Source organism: Prionailurus viverrinus, chromosome C1, assembly GCF_022837055.1.
Source record: "Prionailurus viverrinus isolate Anna chromosome C1, UM_Priviv_1.0, whole genome shotgun sequence".
NCBI lineage: Eukaryota > Metazoa > Chordata > Mammalia > Carnivora > Felidae > Prionailurus > Prionailurus viverrinus.
This window is the reverse complement of record NC_062568.1, coordinates 14,237,822-14,253,778: the sequence shown is the minus strand read 5'-3', so window position 1 is coordinate 14,253,778 and position 15,957 is coordinate 14,237,822. Positions and strand designations below refer to the sequence as shown.

General features: G+C 41.6%; 1 protein-coding gene across 1 annotated transcript in view; it reads left to right on the top strand.

The window, feature by feature from the left end:
• Positions 1–13,758: 13,758 nt before the first annotated feature.
• Positions 13,759–15,957, top strand: part of ARPC2 (actin related protein 2/3 complex subunit 2) — a 29,291-nt gene continuing 27,092 nt past the window's right edge. The window contains exons 1-2 of the mRNA XM_047870092.1: positions 13,759–13,883; positions 14,100–14,181. Of these exons, the coding sequence (XP_047726048.1) occupies positions 14,108–14,181 (74 nt within the window). The 5' untranslated portion in view covers positions 13,759–13,883; positions 14,100–14,107. The remainder of the gene's footprint in view (positions 13,884–14,099; positions 14,182–15,957) is intronic.

Here is a 15,957-nt window from a genome sequence, read left to right as displayed (position 1 = left end):
TGTAGATTACTGGGGGGGGGGGGCAGGGTGAGAATACTACTATCTTAACAATATTCAGTCAAAAAAAAAAACAAAACAGAACAATATTCAGTCTTCCGATTCGTAACCATGAATCTTTCCACTGATTTAAGTCTTCAATTTCTTTTAACTATGTTCTGTAGTTTTTAGAGTACAAGTCTTCTATCTCCTTGGTTATACTTATTCCTAGGTGATTTATTATTTTACTTTTTTAATGTTTATTTATTTTGAGAGAGAGTGTGTGTGGGGCGGGAGGAGGGGCAGAGAGTGAGTGAGGGGAAAGAGGCTCCAAAGCAGGCTCTTAGAGAGCCCAATGTGAGGCTTGAACTCACAAACCTCAAGATCATGACCCGAGCCAAAGTCAGACACTTAACCAACGAAGCCACCCAGGCACCTCCGTAATTCATTATTTTAGAGGCTACTGTAAATGGAATTGTTTTATTCATTTCTTTTTTGGGTTTTTTTGTCTGTTTTTGGAACGGGGAGGGGTAGTTGTTTTGAAAGGTTTTTTTTGTTTTGTTTTGTTTTTTAAGTAATCCCCACACCCATCGTGGGGCTTGAACTCACAACACCAAGATCAAGAGTCGCACATTCCACCAACTGAACCAGACAGGTGCCCCTCTTCATTTCCTTTTTGGATTGTTCATTGCTGGTGTATAGAAACACAACTGATTTTTGTGAATTGATGTTATACCCTAAAACTTTGCTGAATTCATTTATTAGCCCTACATTTTTTTGTGTGGATTGTATGCAATTTTCATTACATGGACTCATGTTCTGCATATAGAAATAGTCTAATTCTTAATTTCCAATTTCGATGTCTTTTATTTATTTCTATTGCCTAATTGCATGGCTATGGCTTCCAGACAATGTTAAATAGCAATAATGAAAGAGATGTCTTTGTCTTGTTCCCAATCTGAAAAGGAAAGCTTTCAGTCTTTCACCATCAAGGATATTAGTGGTTGTGGGTTTTTCCATAAATGTCCATTATCATGCTAGAAGTCCCTTCTATTCCTAGTATTCTGAGTATTGTTATCATGAAAGGGTGCTGAATTTTGTCAAATGCCTTTTCTGCATCTACGAGATGTTCTTTTTTCTTTTTCTTCACTCTGTTAATGTGGTTATTACATTGATTGATCCATTGGTTCCAATGGTTCCTATGATGAACCATTGTCATATTTCTGGGATAAATGTCACTTGGTCATGGTATATAACCTTTTCAGTGTGCTGTTGGATTTGGTTTGCTAGTATTTTATTGAGGATCATTGTATCTATATTCATAAAAGATATCACTCTGTAGTTTGCTTTTCTTGTGGTATCTCTGTCAGGGTAATGCTGGCTTCATAGAATCTGCTAGGAAGTTTTCCTTCCTCTTCTGTTTCTTGGAAGAGTTCGAGTAGAATTGGTATCAATTCTTCTTTAAATGTTTTCTGTTAGGGGCGCCTGGGGGGCTCAGTTGGCTAAACATCCGACTTCGGCTCAGGCTCTCACAGTTCATTTGTGAGTTCGAAGCCCACGTTGGGCTCTGCAACGACAGTGCAAAGCCTGCTTCAGATTCAGTCTCCCTCTCTCTCTCTGCCCCTCCCCCTGCTTGCATGTGCATATGTGCTCCCTCTTGTGCTCTCTCTCTCTCTCTCTCTCTCTCAAAAATAAATAAATAAACATTTAAAAAATTAGCAAATTTTTCTTGTCTTTCAGAGGGGAGCTGGGCTGGGGGTGGCTGAAATAGATAAAGGACATTAAGAAGTACAAACTTCCAGTTACAAAATAAATAAGTGAGAGAGATGAAACATATGGCATAGGGAATACAGTCACTAAGATGGTAATAACATTGTTTGGTGACAGATGGTGATTACACTTACTGGGGTGAGCACTGAGTGATTGTTGAATCATTATATAGTACTCTTGAAATTAGTAATAATACTGTTTGTTAATTACACCTTAATTAATTAATGACTTCTTTCTGGTGAGGTTTTTTTTATTACTACTTCAACATCTTGTTATAGGTCTATCAATATTTTCTACTGGTTCTTGGGTAACTTGTGTGTCTCTAAATATTTGTTCATTTCATCTGCATTGTCTAACTTGTTGGCATACAATTATCCATAATAATCCTAAAAATACTTTTAATTTCTGGGGCGCCTGGGTGGCTCAGTCAGTTAAGCGTCCAACTCTATTTCGGCTTAGGTCATGATCTCGCAGTTCATGAGTTCGAGCCCTGCATCCGGCTCTGTGCTGACAGCTCAGAGCCTGGGGCCTGCTTTGGATTCTGTGTCTTCCTCTCTCTCTGTTCCTCCCCTGCTCATGCTCTGTCTCTGTCTCTCAAAAATAAATGTTTAAAAAAGTTTTTTAAAAATACTTTTAATTTCTGTAAGGTCCCCATTTTCATATCTAGCTTTAGTAATTTGCATCTTGTCTCTTTTTTTTCTCAGTTAAGCTAAAATGTTTATCCATTTTATTATCTCTTCAAAGAAAACTTTTCTTTTGGTGCCATTGTTTTTCTTTAGTGTCTTTCTATTCTCTATTTATCTATGCTCTAACCTTTATCATCTCCTTCCTTTTGCCAGTTTCATATCCAGTGTGCTCTTCTTGTTCCAGTCCCTTACGGTGTAAAGTTCAGGTGTTGTTTCGAGATCTTCCTTCTTAATGTAGACATTTGCAATTATCAATTTCCTGCTGAGCACTGCTTTTACCGCATCCTATCCATTTTGGTATACTGTGCTTTTGTTTTTATGCATCTCAAAGTATGTTCTAATTTCTCCAGTGATTTCTTCTTTGATGTGTCGGTTGTTAAAGAGTGTGTTGTTTAATTGCTGTGCATTTGTGATTTTTCCAGTTTTCCATCGGCTACCGACTTCTAGATCCATTCTCTAGTGGTTGGAGAAAATATTTTGTATGATATCGATCTTTTTTAATTTATTAAGATGTTTCTATGACCCGACACATGGTCTATCCTGGAGAATGTGCCATGTACAGTTGAGAAGAAGGTATATTTGCTGTTGTAGAGTGGAGCGTTCTGTATATATTTGTCAAATTTAGTTGGTTTATAGTGTTCTTCAAGTCCTCTATTTCCCTATTGATCTTCTGTCCAGATGTTCAACCCATTATTGAAAGTGGTATACTAAAATCCAACTCTATCTGTTATTGTAGAACTATTTCTCTCTTCAATTCTGTCAATATTTGTTTCAGATCTTTGGGGGGGTCTGTTTTTAGTGTTTATAATTATTACATCTTCTTTATGAATTGACCCTTCTATCTATATACAATGTCCTTCTTTTTGTCTTGTAACAACTTTTAACTTAAAATCTACTTTTCTTCCCCCCTGACAAAATCTACTTTTCTGATAGTAGTATAACCACCCAGCTCTCTTTTGGTTAGTATTCACATGGAATATCTTTTTCCATCCCTTCACTCTTAGCTTGTGTCTTTGTATCTAAAATGAGTCTTTTGAAATAAAAATAAATAAAAATAAAAAAAAATAAGTGAGTTTATCCAATTTACATTTAAAATGATTACTGAAGGGCACCTGGGTGGCTCAGTCAGTTAAGCATCTGACTTCAGCTCAGGTCATGATCCGGCCTTTGGGAGTTCGAGCTCCACATGAGGCTCTCTGCTGTATCACAGAGCCCACTTTGGATCCTCTCTCTCCCTCTCTTTCTGCCCCTCCCCGCTCTCTCTGTCTCTGTGTCTCTCAGAAATAAGCATTTTTTAAAAATGATTACTGCGGGAAGTTGGGGTGCGGGGTGCGCCTGGGTGACTCAGTCAGTTACGTGCCTGACTCTTGATTTTGGCTCAGGTCACGATCTTACGGTTCATGGGTTTGAGCCTCACATCGGGCTCTATGCTATGTCAGCGCAGATCCTGCTTGGGATTCTCTCTCCCTCTCTCTCTGCCCCTACCTCATGCATGCTCTCTCTCTCAATATAAATAAATAAACTTTAGGGGCACCTGAGTGGCTTTGTCAGTTAAGCGTCCAACTTCAGCTCAGGTCATGGTCTCACAGCTTGTGGGTTCAAGCCCCACACGGGGTTCTGTGCTGACAGCTCAGAGCCTGGAGCCTGCTTCAGATTCTTTGTCTCCCTCTCTCTCAGCCCCTCCTCTGCTCATGCTCTGTCTCTCTGTCTGTCTCTCTCTTTCTCTCTCTCTCAAAAATAAAGATTAAAAAATTTTTAATATATAAATAAATAAACTTTAAAAATAAAAAAATGTTAATGATTGCTGATAATGGACTTACTTCTACTATGTGCTGTTTGTTTCCTCCATGTCTTATATCTTTTTTGGTCTTTATTTCCTCCAATACCGCCTAATTTTATGTTTGACTGATTTTTCTAGTGTACAATTTTGATTCCTTCTTCATTTCCTTTTCCATACATTTTTTCAGTTATTATCTTGGTGGTTACCATGGAGATTACAAATGACGCCCTAAATTTAAAAAATCTAGTTTAAGTTAATATCAACTTACTTCAACAGCATACATTTACTCTACTTCTGTCCAGCTCTATCCCCTCTTTATTTTGTCATTGTCACAGGTGACATCTTTATTGTGTGCCTGTTAACATAGATGTATAATTATTATTTTATGCATTTGGCTTTTACATCATGTAGGAAGTAAAAAAAGTTACATTAAATAAAAATATTAAATAAAAATAAAAAGTTACATTAAAAAATACAGTAACTGTAGCTTTTATGTTTATCTATGTTGTTACCTTTACCAATAATCTTATCTAGGATATTTTTGTTTCAGCCTGAAAAGACTCTTGTTAGCATTCCCCATGTGCAGTTCTATAAATAATGAATTCCATTTGTTTTTGTTTATCTGGGATTGTCTTAATTTCCCCTTCACTTTTTTTTAAGGATAGTTTTGCTGGATATGGAATTCTTGATTGGTAGTTTTTTTTCTTTCAACACTTTAAAGACATCATTCCAGGGGCGCCTGGGTGGCGCAGCCGGTTAAGCGTCCGACTTCAGCCAGGTCGCGATCTCGCGGTCCATGGGTTCGAGCCCTGCGTCAGGCTCTGAGCTGATGGCTCAGAGCCTGGAGCCTGTTTCCGATTCTGTGTCTCCCTCTCTCTCTGCCCCTCCCCCGTTCATGCTCTGTCTCTCTCTGTCCCAAAAATAAATGTTGAGAAAAAAAAAATTAAAGACATCATTCCACTGCCTTCTGACCTCTATGTTTTCAGATGAGAAAACAGCATTAAGTCTAATTGACAATCTCTTGTAAATGACAAGCCACTTCTCTCTTGCTACTTTCAGGATTTTCTCTGTTTTTAGCTTTCAACCATTTGTTTATAATGTATTTCAGTATGGATCTCTGAGTTTATCCTGCTTTGAGTTCTCAGAGCTTACTGGATGGTGTATATTCATGACTTCCAACAAATTTATAAAGTTTGTCACCATTATTTCTTCAAATATTTTCCCCCTTTATCTCTTTTCCTTCTGGGATTCCCATAATGTATATGCTGATATTCTTGATGGTGTCCTATATCTCCCTTAGTCCCTGTTCATTATTCTTCATTCTCTTTGCTTTCTGTTCCTCATAGTAGGTAATTTTTTTTTTAATTTTTTTTTCAACGTTTATTTATTTTTGGGACAGAGAGAGACAGAGCATGAACGGGGGTGGGGCAGAGAGAGAGGGAGACACAGAATCGGAAACAGGCTCCAGGCTCCGAGCCATCAGCCCAGAGCCTGACGCGGGGCTCGAACTCACGGACCGTGAGATCGTGACCTGGCTGAAGTCGGACGCTTAACCGACTGCGCCACCCAGGCGCCCCATCATAGTAGGTAATTTTAATGTGCCCTATCTTCAAGTTTACTGATTGTTTCTTCAACCTACTCAGGTCTTCTGATAAACTACTCTTATGTTTTTCAGGTCCAGAATTTCTATTTGGTTCCTGTTTATAATTGTTTATCTCTTTATTGATATTATATTCTTATTCATACATCATTCTCCTGATTTCATTTAGTTATTTGTGCATGGTTTCCTTCAGCTCTTTGAGTATATTTAAGACAGTTTAAGTATTTTTCTAGGAAGTCTAATGTCTAAGTTTCCTCAGGGACGGTGTCTATCAATTTCTCCTCTTCTTTACTATGAATAGGCCATACTTTCTGGTTTCTTTGTATACTTTGTAATTTTATATGAGAATTGGGAATTTTGAATGTTAAAGTGGTAACTATGGAAATCAGATCCTCCCCTACACAGGAATTGTTGTTATTGCTTCAGGAAGGTTGCAGTCATCTGTTTATTTAGTGCCTTTCCCAAACTATTTTTATAAAAATTACAATATTTATTTTGTGTAGTCATTGAAGCCTCATTTTTTATCTCTGTAGTCAGCCAGTGACCTGACAGAGATTTTCTCAAATGCCTGGATCCAGAAAAGAAAGGAATGGAAAGGAAAATAAAGGAAAGGGGTGTCCTGTTTCTTTAAAACTTCTCAATCGACACAACTGGGGAAGACACTTCTGCAAGGCCTATGGGAGTTGAAATGATGAGCAGCCTCAGTGCATACCTATTAGCAAACTGCCAAGCAGATCAAAACACAGAACTCTGATTTTTTTTTGGAGGACAAGTCGCTGTTGCCCACAGTTGAATCAAGTAGCCACACCATGAATGTGGAATGATCCATCTGACTACCTGCTGTGGGTGTGGGGGGTGGTGAGCATACTCAACAAAAGCATCTTCCTTCATCGATCACTCCCTTAGATACTGCAAGTGTTCAACTAGGCTCCAAAGTTCCAAATAGTTGATTCTGAGAGCTCTTGCCAGCTCAGTAGTTGTTTCAGTAAAGGGACCAATTCCTGGAGCTTCCTCACTTCACTGGATAACTTCACTTCACAGTGATATCATGGAAGTATCACTTTCCACCCCATATTAGTCTTGATCCCACAGGAAACAGATGGGAGACTTAAGACAGGATAACTCAAAGAGGGTGTATTAACAAAGGACTATTTACAAAGTGTGGATGTATGGGAACCACAAGAGAGAGTGCAGTAACCAAGGACTAACAGCAACCAAGCTGGTACCACCTCTAGGCCCTAAGGGTTGAGGAAAAGAGGTGGTTACCAGGCACTGAAGGAAGGGAAGAGTTGTGCTAAGGTGGTCACCTTGAGAGGAGGAATGACATTTGGTTGAAGGACACAGCCAGCCTGAGGAAACCTCACAAGGAGGAGAAAGCAGAGGATTAAATACCCTGATTTCTCTCTCTCCCTCTGTCTCTCCCCCCTCCACCTCTGTCTCTTTCTCTCCCTCTCTCCATTCTCCTCCTTCTGGGCTTCCCTATTAGCCACCAAAGTCTGAGTGCAAGGGGGTCCAGCTGATGTGAGAGTAAAGAAGGTTGAAGAGTAGATCCCAAGATAGCCAGACAGGTCCCCAATCCCAGGATGAGCTCCAGTCTCTAACTTTAAGACCAAAAGCAACATATTTCTGGCTGTTTTAAAACAGTCAATTTCCCTACTTTGGCCATCAGTGTTCAGCAGGATGAAGGTTCAGTCAAGAATCTGTTATCATCATTTTTAATGGAGTGTTAGGTCTAGTTTTTTTATACTTTGATTTTATCACACTTGAACTAAGATACAGAACTATCCAGTTCAGCAACGGATACCAATATTACATAGTGGTCAAGACCATGACATTTGGGGTCTATATCTCAGCACAGTGACCAGCCACATATATGACTTTGGATACCATTCTTCAGCCTCTCAGCATCTGTTTCCTTATCTAAAAAATGAGGTAATAGGAGTACCTACTTCTTAGAGTTGTCCCAAGGATTTAATGAGATAATACATGTAAAGCTCTTCAAACAGCCTACCACAGAATAAATCCTCAACTGCAATATATGTTAGCTATTATTGTGCCTCCAGCTGTTAATTACTTGGCACATGCCCCCTCCAGACCCCACAATTATTGGTCTATTTTCACTTTCTGCAAGAAAGCACATTCTCTTGCTTTTAGGCCTTCATACATCCCTCTCTTTCTGCCTAACTAATTCTTATTTTTAAAACAATCAGATGCTTTTTCATATCCATCCACTTCAAAGGCTGACAATACCAAGTGCTAGTGAGGACAGGGAGCAATGAGAACCCTCATACATTGCCAGTAGAAGTGCAAATCAGTACAACTACTTAGTAGCAATTTGGCAACATCTGGCAAAGTTTAAGATATCTGTAGCCTACATATTAGCAGTTACATTCCAAGGAACATACTCTAAAGAAATCGTCACATCTATACGTAGGAAATAGGTACAAAAATGTTCAAAGCAGCATTGCTTGTAATAGCAGAAATACTGGGAAAAAACGTTAGTGTCCTTCAATAGGATAATGGATGAATACCTTTAATATCATAATGTATAATTGTACATTGGAAAGCTATATCACAGTTAAAACACCTACATGTAACAACATAGGTAAATCTCAAAAATATATTGTTGACTAAAAGAAACAAGTTTCAAAGGAGATGTACAGTATAAAACTATTAAAAGCTTAAAATATGCAAAAGTGCTATACATTGTTTATGGATACGTATTTATGCAGTGAAAGTGTAAAAACATGCATGACAAGGATAAACACCACATGCAGGGTGTGCCTTTATGGAGTGGAGGAGGAAGGAGCGAAAGGAATGGAATTGGGTGGGATTCTCAGGAAGTTTCAACTGTATTTCTTTTCATGAAGCTCTGCAGTAAGTTTAATTATAATATGTTAAGATTCAAGAAAAGTGGGTGGTAGTACAAAGATATATCTTCTATTAGTCATAAATTTAAATAAACCAAAAGCAAGATAAAGAAAATGGGAAGAAAATCTGTATCAAAAGTTTTGGAATTCTAAGTCCACTAGTAGTCAAGGGATTATACCCTTTCCCACCCCACCCACCCTCCTTCCACCCCCTCCACCACTAAAGATTTATTTTCTATAGACTCTAGCCCAGTGGAAGGCAGTGGGGAGACACAGGGCTAATAATGGGATTAAGTGGAAGTCAGCTGGAATTCAAAGCACTCTTCCCTACCCCCCATATAGTCTGGGAGTGCCAAATTTATAAGCTCCCAACACAACTTGAAGATTCTCCTCCAGAGAAAAGACCTCCCACTATTGACATTTATGGGCCCCCAATGAAATCTAGCACATCATTGTTGCACCTTATGGTGAAGCCCATTATTCCAGTGCTTCTCACAACATAATGTACATTTAAATCCCCTGGTAATTTTGTTAAAATGCATATTCTAAATCTGTAGTTTCTAATGGAGACTGAAATTGTGCATGTCCAAAAAGTTCTCAGATGAAGCCAATGCCACTGGTCCCTCTTGAGTAGCAAGGCATTAAGGAACTCATCCTGCCCATATACTCAAGTCTCCACTCAGTTTTTTTAGTCAACAGACTGCTAAAGTGGCCAGACTTTAGAGGATGGCCATTAACATAAAAGAAAAAGACCTAAAGAAATTAGCATTAAAAAGGACCCAAAGAAACAGATCATAGCAGAGAGCAGAAGAAAAAATAAAAACAAACACGCTGTAGCATCCAGAGAGATAGAAGATATTCCTGTATTCCTGTCCATAAAACAAAGAGAGAATAATATGGGGTGAGGTCATTCATTAAAAAGGTCTTGGGAAATAAAGATAGGAAAACTGAAACTTAAAACGGTTGAAGATAATGACTAGGAAATATCCCAGAAAAGTAGGACAACAAAAACAAACAATGGGTAGAGAGTTTTCAGTTTTGCAAGACAAAACAAGTAATTGTACAACAATGTGAATATTTTTAACGCTACTGAACTTTACACTTAAAAATGGCTAAGATGTTGGGGCACCTGGGTAGCTCTGTTGGTTAAGTGTCCAATTTCAACTCAGGTCATGATCTCACAGTCTGTGGGTTCTGTGGGTTTGAGTCCTGCATAGGGCTCTGTGTTGACAGCTCAGAGCCTGGAGCCTGCTTCAGATTCTGTGTCTCCCTCTCTCTCTGCCCCTCCCCTGCTCTCTCTCTCTCTCTCAAAAATAAAGATTAAAGAAAAAATTTTAATGGCTAAGATGTCAAATTTCATGTTATGTGTATTTTACTACTATTAAAAATAAAAGTCAATCAAACAAACAAACAAAACCCAAAGAAATAGGAAATAGAAAAGAAAATTAAAGGATCAGTCCAGAAATCAAATTTCTAAGTAACAGGCATTCCAGAAAGAGAACAAAGAAAATAGAGAAGAAATGATCAAGGAAATAATTAAAGAAAGTTTCCTCCCAAACTGAAGTACATGAGTTTCCCTTTTGTTTAAAAAAATTTTTTTTAATGTTTATTTATTTCTGAGGCAGAGAGAGACAGAGCATGAGTGGGGGAGGGTCAGAGAGAGGAAGACACAGAATCGAAAGCAGGCTCCAGGCTCTGAGCTGGCAGCACAGAGCCCGATGCGGGGCTTGAACTCACAAACCGTGAGATCATGACCTGAGCTGAAGTCAGTCGCTCAACCGACTGAGCCACCCAGGGACCCCTGAGTTTCCCTTTTGAATGAGTGCTCAGCACAGAAACATTAAGAGTCATAGCAAAATACATCATTATACAATTTCCAAACAATAGCTTAAAGAGAAAATTTGAATGCTTCTAGAGATGGGGAAGATACAAAGGATCAGGAATACGAGTAGGAATCAGATTTTTAAAAAAAAAATTTTTTTACATTTATTTTATTTTATTTATTTTTTTTTTTTTTGAGAGAGAGAGAGAGAGCACAGCAGGGGAGGGGCAGAGAGAGAGGGAGACACAGAATCTGAAGCAGGCTCCAGGCTCTGAGCTGTCAATACAGAGCCCGATGCAGGACTTGAACCCACAGAACCCACAGACTGCAAAATCATGACCTGAGCCGAAGTCAGACACTTAACTGACTGAGCTAGGCGCCCCAGGAATCAGACTTTTTATATAGCAGCCCTGAAAGGTCGAATAACATGAAATAATACTCAAAATTATGAGGAAAAATTATTTTCAAATTTGAAATCAATAACCAGCTGTTAAGAAAACAAAATTTAACCGAGTAAATTTGAAGATTTAATTGGCTTTATTAAACAATTCATGAATCAGGCAACATCCCACCCAGCAAGTAGAGGGGAGCTCTGAGGGCTATAGAAAAGGACAGGTTTCAAAAGGCAGGACAAGGAAGCCCTGAAGAGAAAAGAGGATTATTTCAGGTGAAGTCTCACCTTCACTTGGGAACAAAAGGGTCTTAGTAGGTGCATTACCTCATCTTCCTTTAGGGGATCAAGAAGGTCCATGACACTGATAACCTGATTGGTGCTGATCAGAAAATTCCTGACTAAAGACTAAATTTCTGAGGGAGGTTGAAAGTGTAATTTGGTTAGGTATTAAGCCCTTCTTTGGTGAGTTGGCCTAAGTAACATGAGTTTGGGTTTCTTTTTTCTTTTTTTAGTTTAGTTTTTTTTTTTTCAACGTTTATTTATTTTTGGGACAGAGAGAGACAGAGCATGAACGGGGGAGGGGCAGAGAGAGAGGGAGACACAGAATCGGAAACAGGCTCCAGGCTCCGAGCCATCAGCCCAGAGCCCGACGCGGGGCTCGAACTCACGGACCGCGAGATCGTGACCTGGCTGAAGTCGGACGCTTCACCGACTGCGCCACCCAGGCGCCCCTAGTTTTTTTTTTTAATGTTCATTTATTTTCATGAGAGAGAGAGAGGCAGAGCGTGAGTGGGGGAGGGACAGAGCAAGAGGGAGACACAGAATCTGAAGCAGGCTCCAGGTTCTGAGCTGTCAGCACAGAGCCCTACGCGGGGCTCGAACTTGTGAACCGCGAGATCATGACCTGAGCCAAAGTTGGACGCTTAACCAACTGAGCCACCCAGGTGTCCCATTTTGGGGTTTCTTTTTAACACAGTCAAACTACAATTCAAGTGTTAGAACAAAGATATTTTCAAATATGGGGGCACCTGGTTGGCTAGTTGGTAGAGCATGTGACTCTTGATCTTGGGGTCCTGAGTTAGCGCTGTACTTTAGGCATAGAGATCACTTAAAAAAAAAAAAAGCTATTTTCAAATATGCAAAGATTCCAACAACATAGCCCTTAATTAACTCCCTTCCTTAGGAAGTTACTAAAGAAGGTACTTTAGCAAAACAAGGAAGTAAACCAAGAAAGAGGAAGACATGGGATCCAGGAAATGGGCAAAACAGCCCAGAACAGCAGTGAAGGAAAATCCCAGAATGACAACTGTACAGCAAGTCTGGAGAGCAGTCAATCCAGATTGAAATAAGAGACAGGAGGGCTCTGGGACAAAGACTCCAGAGAAAAACTGGAACTTATGTATTTGAGTATATGGAAAATATTGCTAGACTTTGACAAAGTCTTAGAGTACTTACAGAGGGGATGGGCAGACAACTGTAGATAACATGGGAAATTGACAAGAGAGAAAAAAGGCAATAGTTAACTCTAAGAAAAATGAAGGGCTGTATAAGCTAGAAGGCATGGTTGTAATGTACTTTGGAGCTCATTGGTAAATAATATTTGCATACATAATAATTTAAATGCTGATTATTCGTTTCACCCAAAATTGTTACATAACTTTGTGGGGGGCAGGGGCAGAAGTGAAAGGTCATGTTCTCATCTATCATAGCAGGAAGTCAACAGATAATGCTTAAAATTAACAAATCAAGAATAGTAAAAGCAATTGTTTCGAGATATGGATGGAATCAGGATGAATATGTAAGAGTTAAAGATATTGCCTTTAAAAGGTAGGCCAGGGAACTGCTTTTTTCATTACAAGACTTTTAGTTTATGTATGTATTTTTACACTATGTATATGTAGTATTTTAATTCAATAAACATTAATGCTAAAATGTTAGCCTATAAGAAATGTTTTAAAGAGCTGTGTGGGCCTTGATGACAAGGACTAGTTTTTGTTCATTTTTTGGATTTTCCCACTCTTACCCCAAGAGTACATAGCAGAAAATAAGTCAGTGCAGGTAGAAGAGATTTAACTAAGTTTGTTAGATTCCCCCAGAGGATGGAATATACAGAACAAGACACACAGACAGAAGGTGCAGATTCTGGATACAGATGAGTACGAAGGTAGGTAGGTCTCTGGAAGAGGTAGTTAGGTTAAGGGTCTCAAAGACAGAAATCATGTTCTTGGCACCCAGGGGCAGCTCCCCAGGCACATAAACGGAGACATGACAAGACCCCGGGGAGACATATTCACCACGGTGACTTCTCATTCCTTTCCTCCATTACACGTTTAACAATTTGTAGTTCTATAATTGAGAATTTATTATGCTTCCTTTACCAGACTATAAGCTCCACGAGGGCAGGACGTCGTATCGTTCACCACTGCGCCCCCAGCACAGAGCACAAGCCCACTAAATATTTGTTGGAGAAATGAATTCGTGAATTCGTGGTAGTGCCGCTGGACAGCCATTAGTGCGGCATGAGTAAGGGACACACAACTGAGAGCAAAAGAACCGCCGGGGAGAAGACGCCGGGGTCTTTGAAATGACAAGACCGGAAGGGTGGAGCTGGACCTCTGGGACGAGCGGTTGGGAGGCGCTGGACAGTGAAGCAGGCTTTGGGGAATGACAGCCCGCTTGGAAACAAACTCGCAAAGGCTGTAAGCGAGGGGGAACTGTGGGAAGGCGGAGGCAACCGGGGGACGGGGTGGGGGTCGCGCATGCGCCACGCCACCCCAGCCTCCGCGGCGACCCTGCGTGCGCGTGCACGAGGGGTCGAAGCGGAAATGGCGCCGCGGGGCCGCGCGTCCGGGCAGCGAGCGGAAGTGGGTGTGAGAGCGGAAGTGGCCGGCTAGAGCCGGGGGCTGGGCGGGGACCCGGCTTGTCGGTGAGGCGGCAGCGGCGGCGGCGGCGGCTCGGCAGGCGGGTTCAGGCTTCGGGGGCCAGGTTGGTCGGGTGGGTGGGTGTCTCCACAGCCAGTGCGTGCGCGGGCGAGCGCTCGCGTCTTCCCCTTCCCCCCACCCTGGTCCCTCTCCCCTTTTCCCCTAACCTCCTACCCCACCCAACCCCCCTCCTCAGGGGGCAGCAGGGCCGCTCCCTCCGTCCTTTTCTCCCTTACCCACCCTCACCGTCCCTTGTTTCTCCTTCCCCTGCCCGGGGCAGCCGCCGCCATGATCCTGCTGGAGGTGAACAACCGCATCATCGAGGAGACGCTCGCGCTCAAGTTCGAGAACGCGGCCGCCGGGTGAGCGCGCGCCCGGGGCCGGGGGGTGGCGGGGGAGGCAGAGTTGACCCACGCTAGTCCCTAGTATCGCTCAGTCCACCAGTCTTGGAGGCACGAGGTGGGAGACCTGGCCGGGTGTGGGGACGGCCCCGGCGGGGTAGACGTGGGAGGCGACTGGGCGCGGTGGGGTGAGGGGCAGAGATGCGTGGGGAGAGGCTCCGTGGAGGGATGCGGAAGCGGCGAGCGGACAGGAGCGTGAGTGCCAAAGGGCAGGAGACCTGTAGGACGTGAGGACTGCCGGGCCCGGAACTCTGGCCGGGGTATCCCATTGCCTTCTGGAGCGAGCAGGGGACCCCTTCCTTCTGTAGTCCCCGTCATTGTTCTGAACCCGAAGAAAGCTCCTTTGGGATTGGATTGAAAGGAGTTTCCAGGAATTCCCAGGACTGGAGGAGGGAAGAAGATTCAGGCCCAGATCACCACCAGCCTTCTCTCTCCCCACCCCCCCACCTCTTCGTCTAAAGGAGCAGGAGGCTAGACTGGAAGCAGATTCAGTCTTGCAGCCCGACAAATGCGACTTCTCTGGTTTCCCTTCTTCCAACAGCGCTGTAAGACACTTTGGCCATTTTGTTACATCTTTCTCAAGCAAAGCTGATAGTCTCCCAATCCACACCCCTTCCTTATCTCTCTTCTGAGGTTCTAATTCAACTTTCCCCACCCATTTATCTTTTAAACTCTTATACAAGATCCCTTGTCTGTGATTTCTTCCGTGGTAATCCTGGCCCAGGTACACACTTAACAAGAATCCAAAGTCTATATATAAAGGTGATTCTTAGATCACCTTTTTTACCCACTGGCCTTTTTAAAGGTAGGCTTAGCACATGTTTCCAAGGCAGTCTTCTCTGTGAAACACGGGAATCTGTAGAAAACAACCTCCTCCTCCAAAGCTGCTTTGCTTTCTAATGTTTAAAACGTGAGCCGAACATTTGGTTTTAGCTTTGAATTTTTGGTGGCCTGTACATAGTCAGTCCCTTTGCCTCACTTCTCCATTGTGAGGATGGGGCTTCACATCTTGGTTGCACAGTTGAGGAAATAAGTGCAAACTTTCTGGTGAACTGGGAACTAGTGACGGGAAAGTAAGTGCTTGGAGATCTGCAGACGGGAGAGGATGGGTAGAGGGGAAATTCTAAGTAGTCATAATGAACTTGTGGCTTGGCATTAAAAAAAAGACTTCTAACTCACTGCTTAAATGGAACATATTGTGTCTCCTGTCCCTTTTAGTAAGGTTACAGATTTTATCTGTAAAATAAAGCATGGCTTTCCATGAAGTAACGCATACAGTAAGCAGTAGCTACTGTTTTCTGCCACGGGCTGCAGTTGCTTATATTTTAGGCCAGATTCTTTGCATTTTAAGGGTTCAAGTCAATCAGATCAGAGTCTTTATTTTGGGTGATTGCTGTGTGCTTTTTTGAGCAGTGTAGCACAGAGGAGGAAGTTGAATTAACTTCTGCATTTTCACAGCTGAACCTGTTAAATGCGTTTTCGAGTCCAGACTAGCAAAGAATGAGATCTGGGTGGTTATAAGCCGATTGACAAGATAAATGCCTGTTCATTTTCAAGTAGAAGCATGCCTTGTAGTGTAGAACTACATTCATATCTGTGTATTTGTGATTCCAAATTGAGGCCCATTATCCAGAACGTCAGCTCTTTTCCTTTTAGAAAATTAACTCTTACAAATACTCTTCCAGAGGAGTTAAAATAGGCACTCAAGTCTGGAAGCGTAAGTTGGAATTTCTAGGA